This window comes from Delphinapterus leucas, chromosome 4 (assembly GCF_059928025.1).
Source record: "Delphinapterus leucas isolate spDelLeu-1000000601 "Yukka" chromosome 4, BTC_Dleu_Yukka2, whole genome shotgun sequence".
NCBI classification, from domain to species: Eukaryota; Metazoa; Chordata; class Mammalia; order Artiodactyla; family Monodontidae; genus Delphinapterus; species Delphinapterus leucas.
In genome coordinates this window covers 71,538,331-71,545,240 of record NC_143132.1, presented here as the reverse complement: position 1 = coordinate 71,545,240, position 6,910 = coordinate 71,538,331, and the positions used below count along the sequence as shown (strand labels likewise).

General features: G+C 48.3%; 1 protein-coding gene across 6 annotated transcripts in view; it reads right to left on the bottom strand.

Moving 5' to 3' along the window:
• Positions 1-79: 79 nt before the first annotated feature.
• Positions 80-6,910, bottom strand: part of RUBCN (rubicon autophagy regulator) — a 57,060-nt gene continuing 50,229 nt past the window's right edge. For all 6 annotated transcript variants that reach the window (XM_089910616.1, XM_022568060.3, XM_022568082.3 and 3 more), the window contains 6 exons: positions 6,184-6,248; positions 5,456-5,694; positions 4,855-4,916; positions 4,245-4,398; positions 3,033-3,126; positions 80-2,804 (listed from right to left, as the gene is read on the bottom strand). In XM_089910616.1, coding sequence (XP_089766742.1) covers positions 2,626-2,804; positions 3,033-3,126; positions 4,245-4,398; positions 4,855-4,916; positions 5,456-5,694; positions 6,184-6,248 — 793 coding nt within the window. In that variant the 3' untranslated portion in view covers positions 80-2,625. The remainder of the gene's footprint in view (positions 2,805-3,032; positions 3,127-4,244; positions 4,399-4,854; positions 4,917-5,455; positions 5,695-6,183; positions 6,249-6,910) is intronic.

Sequence of the window (6,910 nt, the reverse complement as noted above, 5' to 3'; positions counted from 1 at the left end):
AATTTTCAGACACGCCTGCTTTATAGTGGACACTCCATACCAGTTCCTGATAGTCAAGGCAGGCAAATAAAAGGCAGAATTTCATTTCCTTAGTTTATTAATGACGACAATGAACTGTCAGGCTGTGTATGAATTATAACAGGTAGAAACCTAGTTCGGAACACGAGTTGTACACACCCCAGAACATCTCCATTTAGACTCTTGCTCCTTTTATGTTAATTCAACAGAAGCTCTAAAGCTTTGGTAGAGAAAGTCAATAACAGCCTCATTTAAGTGGAAAATATTTGCCTTCCACTCTTCTGCTATGTCTTAAATCTTGTCTCCACCTTGTAAGCAAACTTCTTTTTCCCTTTATTTCTAGAAAAAAACACTTCTTCCTTCCCATTTCATTCAGAAGGAACTCTCTTCAGTGCATTCAAAGCTTCTCCCCACAACAGCAGGGATTTTCAGATACTGGTAAGTTGCAAAGTGCTTTCAAAAAGCCCCATCCTCTTTCCTCTCCCCACCGACTCTCAAATAAATAAATAAATGGGTATTTGGACAGTGATGACAGCACAGTGTCAGGGTCACTAAAACAGATATGCAACCTAAAGGGATGCGGTGAGAGAGGTGGAGAAAAATAAGTGAAAAACCAGGAGGGTGAGATTGTTGAGCCCAGCTTTAGAAACAGTGTCAGCATCTTCCATCCTTTGATCCTATGCTATATGAAACACACACGACAATAATAAGGGTATATCTCTCCTCCAGTGTAGTGACTTGGAGTAAGGAGCTAGACGTGTAATTTAAACCAAAAGTGGAAGTAGAGCTCACCATCTTCACAAAGCCCTTAGTCTGAATCCGAGGCCTAATCCTCAGTGAGACTTGAGTCTCACAGGGTCATTCCCAAAGCTCCTTGAAGGACAAGGGAGCTTCTAGCCCGCCCTTCAAAACTGGGCTGGGCTGGAGGCCTTGGCTTTCACAGCCCCTCCGCCCCACCCGCGAACTGAAGGGAGAACAGCCTGAAGTAGCCTTCAGATCCCAAGTCTGAAGCAGAGGGACCAACACCAGAGGTCAATTCCTCCCCGCGCCCTCTTGTCCTGGTGGAGCCTCAGCTCTGGCTATTACTTTACTGCCCCTTCGACTTCCTGTGAGACTCCTGGTTGCCTCCAACTCAGGCACTCATCAGCTTCCACCAACCATGTGCAACTTTCTGTTCCGCTTCCTGGGGCAGCACCCACAGCAAGTTTTTCTTACAAGCAACCAACTATGGAAAGACAGGCATCCAGGAAGAAGTCAGTCCCAAAACAAAACTGCTCTGGGCTTTAGTTCACAGAGCTGCCAGCCCTCAGAGCAAGTGATCCTGACCAGTGTTTTACACACAGGTCAGGAAGTACAGCAACTTAAAGAATATGACAAACATATACTCGGTCCCAGCAAAAACTTTTCCCATCAAAACACACATTAAAAAAGGGTGTGTGTGTGTGTGTGTGTGCGTGTGTGTGTTAAAGTTAGTAATAAGAAAAGGATGAGTGAACATATGAATATCACCAGGCTAAAGAGTAGCAAGAAGCTTTTTCCTCAACTTTGACAAAAGAAACTAACGCAAGAGATCAGCCACCAGGGAGGGTCCCAGCTGTGCTTCAGGAGCGGAGGGAGAGCACGGAGTTGGGCCAGGCTTCTACTCAGAACCACACTGGCCACCTAACAGAGGACACAGTGGCAAGAGACCCACTGATAAAATGGTGGATGGGGTTTCTGTCCTCAGTTTAGGATGGTGTCAGGGACTTGCCTGAGCTTGAAAGATCCAACCTGCACCAGAGCTATGTTGACTAAAAGGGACCTGATCACCTAAGAGGAGGCCAACAGCCCCTCTGACTGAATAAATGCTCCTTAAACAACAGGGTTGTAGCGTCAGTTATGCTAGAAATGGGCCTGGTCTAAGTATCAGTTCTGTTCTTCGTGTCAAGTCCCCCAGGGTAGATAAAGAAAGTCAGCCTGTGACATCATCTATGCCTAGAATATTTCAAACAAGGAAGTCATCACTGCCTCCTTGAGGTCTCTGAAAATTCTAAGGTAGCAATAATGCTGTTTTTATGGCCTCAAAAACACCTAAATAAGAATGCCCATGATGTAGTCCCATTCTCTGCTGCTTCTCCTCAGGGCAGTCTGACCCTATTCCAGGACTGGGAGAGAGAAAACTCCATCCTCCTGTTTCAGCAGGAAAGGAGAAGTGAGTTCGCTGAGAAAGGCCTGGCTCAGAAGCTCCAGAATTACAACAAAATAAAACTGGAAATGATACTTGAGATGCAGCTGAAACCAGATCTGGTCCAAGTGGAGAAGGCCATGGATGTCAGAAGAACTGGGTCTCCCTGTCCATTTTCCTGACAGAGGCACTAGAAGCTTCACTTAGGGACCCATGTGTCAGTTCTGATGGAAATACTTGGTACCTATAAATTGTCACAACAGACTGGACCCCACCAACCTAAATAAGGTTGACTGTACATGGACATTAAACAGGTCGTAAAAATTAATAATGATGATAATAATTAAAAAAAAAAAACAAGTGGGGAAAGTCCTTAAAAAGGTGGCTCAGTTCTGCACTTTGTGTGACCCTAGCCCCTAGGAAGAGCGCTTTACGTGCTTTCTTCAGGTGGTCTCCAGGATGGCGGCCTCCAGGGCCAAGGCCTCGGTGGGTTCTTCCTCAGAGTCTGACATGTAGGACTCCAGGCTCTGCTTGGCCAGCAACTCCCGCCGGGCCTGCAGCCGCTCACAGCGGGGACAGCTTCCAGACTTGAAACAAGCTTTATGGTAACACGCTTTACACTCTATTCAAGTTGGGAAGGGGAGAGAGAAAAGAAAAATTTGTATTATCTCGAACTGGAAGCAAGTCGCCGCCGTAACCCTTCTCACACCACGGCTTGGTGCACCTGTGGGGAAACACAGGGAGCTGCTGAACCAAACCAAACTCTTACTAATAGGGGTGGCTGACGGGAAATAAATGAGCCTTGTGTTCTGTCTTGTTTGCCCACCCCACACCGGGCACCAGCCCTCACCTTCACAGGTCCGGCACTTATGGAGCTCAAAGGGAAAGATGATGTCATCCGCATTCTGACAGAACTCACAGATGAAGCCCTTGGCTTGGCAGAGCTGGAGAGGAAAGACACAGGCAGCAAAATGAGGCAAAGCACACCACAGGAACTGGCCAAGAGGGTGAACACAAGCGAGGGGAGGAGCAAAATATAAATAAGTCTTGAGGGACTCGAACGTGTTCTCCCACCTTCAGGAAAGAGACCCAGGCTGGACTTAGCATGATAGCCAAACTGGGGCCAGGGCTGGGCAGTGTTGCCGGGCAGTGTTAGACAAAGCTTTAAGGTGAAGACAAGAGAGGCATGAGTTTGAGAAACTCCAGTCGTGAGAGTGGTTCTCAAAGAAGAGATGAAAAGAAGGAACAAAGGGCTTCCTAAAGTCAAAATTCCAGCCTGGGTAATGATTTAATTTTGAAATAGGAAACACAACCAATTAAGGTAAAATGTAAAGGCAAGTACAGTTCTCCAAAATAACACCCAGCCTTGAGTCAGGTTACAGTGAAGTCTTTCCAATGCCCCCTGCTACATGGGACTTCTACATATGCCCTATTTTAAGCTCTAATTCTGGGACTGTTACAGGAACACAAACTGGACATATTCTAAGATGGGAAATTCTAAATATGGAATTTATGAATTTCTGGTATGTTGGATACATCAAGAACAATGATAACTTGCATCTACAGAATACTTAAGTTTACACAATGCTTCCACATAAATTATTTCATCAATCCTCAAAAATACTGAGAGGAAAGGACAGTGGGTATTAATCATTATCTCCATTTTAGAGACAAGAAAATTGAGGCTTACCTCAGAGAGGGCAAAGTATTTCCTTTGATCACAGTGATTGAAAATGATAAAGCCAAGACCCAGTCCCTCTCCAGAATCTAATCCAGGGTCCTCCTCTCACATCATGACAATTCTTTAGTGAAGGCCTGCTTAGCCCTGCCCATTTCCTAGGAGAAATGCCAGCACCAGATCGTCTTCTAATTCTAGGTTCCTTAGAGCTGGATGATTTAGCTGTTCAGCAACCCAGGGAAGAGCAATCCTGTACAGTTTTTCTCACAGTGTTGACAAGCCAATTCAACTTCCTGGAACTAAATGCCAAGAACCCTGGATGCACGCTACTCTCGGTGTCCCTAAGCAAGGGCCCAGCAGCACGTTAAAGTGAGAGTTTCTTACCATGCATCGCTCTACGTGGGCAGCCCCCGCCCTGGTGAGGTCAGCGAGCCGGGGCCCCAGCTCTCCCTTCCTGGCTGCAGTCAGGTCATTCAGCGAGTACAGGTGGAGATCCTCTGTCAGGTGGCCTGGAACTGTGTCAAAGGAGTCCAGAAGCCTGCAGGAAATGAGGGGAAGTGGGTGGGAGCTGAGAACGAACACTTTGTGTGGCACATCAGGGCAGAAGGATTTCTATCCAGAAGCAGGATAGGGAAGAAAAGCGTCCTAGGCAGAGTAATGAGGGTGGGTAACATTCAGCCAGCCCAGGCCACCTCAACCCTCCATACCACCAGGTGTCTGGAGGGCAGAAGTGACTTTTACGCCCTTCTGTAGTGATGCATGTCAGCCTGCAAAGAGTGGTGGGCCTGCCCTGGGTAGAATAACCAGATCTCCCCTTCCAGAGAGAGGGACACAGACACAGTTACTGCTGTAGGCTTCTCATTGACCATTTCTGGAATTTTCTGCAAGATCCCCCTACTCTCCTGCTTCACATAACAAGGGCCAAATGCTAGGACATGTTTCTTTCAGAGACATTAGCTCAGCCAGAGGCCTCTGGCCTCCACACAAGACTTACTCTTTGGCCAGTCGGCACGTCTTGAACATATTCTTCATGTGACACAGCTGGACCCGCAGCAGCTGAAGAGAATGGCATTGTGGTGGTAGGTGGGGAGTCAGAGGGGTGTAAAGAGGAGAGAAACCACCGTTAGAAAGGCCAGTACCTTTAAACCCTGCGTGTCTGGAGGCTTTGCACGAGGCAGCCAGAGCCAGACTGTTCTCTATACCTGTAACTCGACAACTCGCTTCAAAGGCACCCCCAGTCAGGGCAAGGCCCTCTGCTAGGTCAGTCTGCCCAGATCACATACACAGCTGGGAGCTGCTGAGAAGTCCAGAATCCGAACTTCCAACCCGACACCCCATTCTCCGTTCAGTAACATTTTCAGGGAAGGGAGAAATCCTGCTTTTGCCATCGTTATCTATAGCTTTCAAGCTGCCTTGCCAGGTTCGAGACTCTAACTAGACAGATACCTCGAAAATGGCATGAAGAAGTACGTAGAGAAAGTGAGAATGATGAGATGGTCACAGCGCTACCATAGCGACAAAGAGGAGTGTGGTGATATTGGGCAACCTCTATGAACAGAGGGTAATCTACGACGTGACCTTTTCAAGGGTCTTACCCGGACTTGATTGAGCAGCTTGACCTTCCTATAGAGGGCACTGTTGATGTCCTGCACATTGAAGAGAGGATCGTTCCAGATCTTAATGAGCAGGTCCTTGGAGAAGTTGCTGACGTAGTACTTGCTGAAGTCCCACTTGCGCAGAACTCGGCTGGGGATAACCATCTGGGCATTCTCGTGGCAGCACTGACAGAAGTACTTGCCCAAGTACTCGCAGTACCGCAGCCGCTTGATGTAATCTGAAAACGACGGAAAGTCAGAAGGTCAGAGGTGGCTTTCCCATCTATAAGCTGGTGAGGCAGCCCGGCTGTTCCTTTTGAAAGAGGAGGAAGGGATGGCCAGTGGGCTCCAGCCACCTCTGTTTGAGCTCCCAAAGCTGCCAGAAACCGACACAGTGGGGCCTGTAGTTTCTGTGTCCCAGCCTGGAGGCCGCTGAGGAAACAAGTGCTGCCGGAGTTGGGAAGATCCAGCCTCCAAGGACCTGGCTGAGGGCACACAACGTTCTCCAGGGCACAATCCTGGTAATGGGCTCCCAGAAATCATTGCCCTCTGATTACCAGTACTGCTGCCTAGTAGTACCCCTTTCCGTCCTCCAGGCCTCTTCTTTCCCTTTCCCCAGTTCTGCTCTGTCACCTCCTCTTACTACTTCTCTGACCAGCTCCCTCGCCCAGGTGTGTGACAGGGTAAAGCCCTTGGAGGCAGCAGGGGAGGTCAGAGAAGACGCTCACCAGGGTCACTCCGGATGCCACATCCTGCACAGCGGTAATTCTGCTTGGCCACAGCGATTTTCCTCCTGAGGAAACGGGAAGGAGAGGGGATTGGCAGATACCAGCTGCATGAGGTCTCTGAGACGTAAAGGATGGGGATACAAATACAGGGCTCCAATAAGGATGGGAAGAGAGGGGAATTCACCTATTTTTTTAGAGTTGGACAAAATGAACCTATTGGGAGAACCAATTTAAACCAAGGATTGTAAGGTTAGAATTTAGGTCTAGGCAGTGACTCTCCCCAGTAATGAACCACACTTTCTGTACAAATGTAAGAGGTGAGAAATAGTAAAGAGGAGAGCACAAAAGGAAAGAAAAGCATCCATCCATCTTGAGGAAAAAAAAAAAAAAGCTCATAAAACTATTGGGAGGAAAGCAGTAGGTTGGGAGGCCAGTGGTAAAAGAGCTCATTTCTGGGGCTTCCCTGGTGGCGCAGTGGTTGAGAGTCCACCTGCTGATGCAGGGGACATGGGTTCGTGCCCCGGTCCGGGAAGATCCCACATGCCGCGGAGCGGCTGGGCCCATGAGCCATGGCCACTGAGCCTTCGCATGCAGAGCCTGTGCTCCGCAACGGGAGAGGCCACAACAGTGAAAAGAACCATGTACCGCCGAAAAAAAAAAAAGACCTCATTTCTGGTTAGCTCTGGGAAGGAATGGAAGGACTAAGAGTAAAACTCGCAGACAAGGG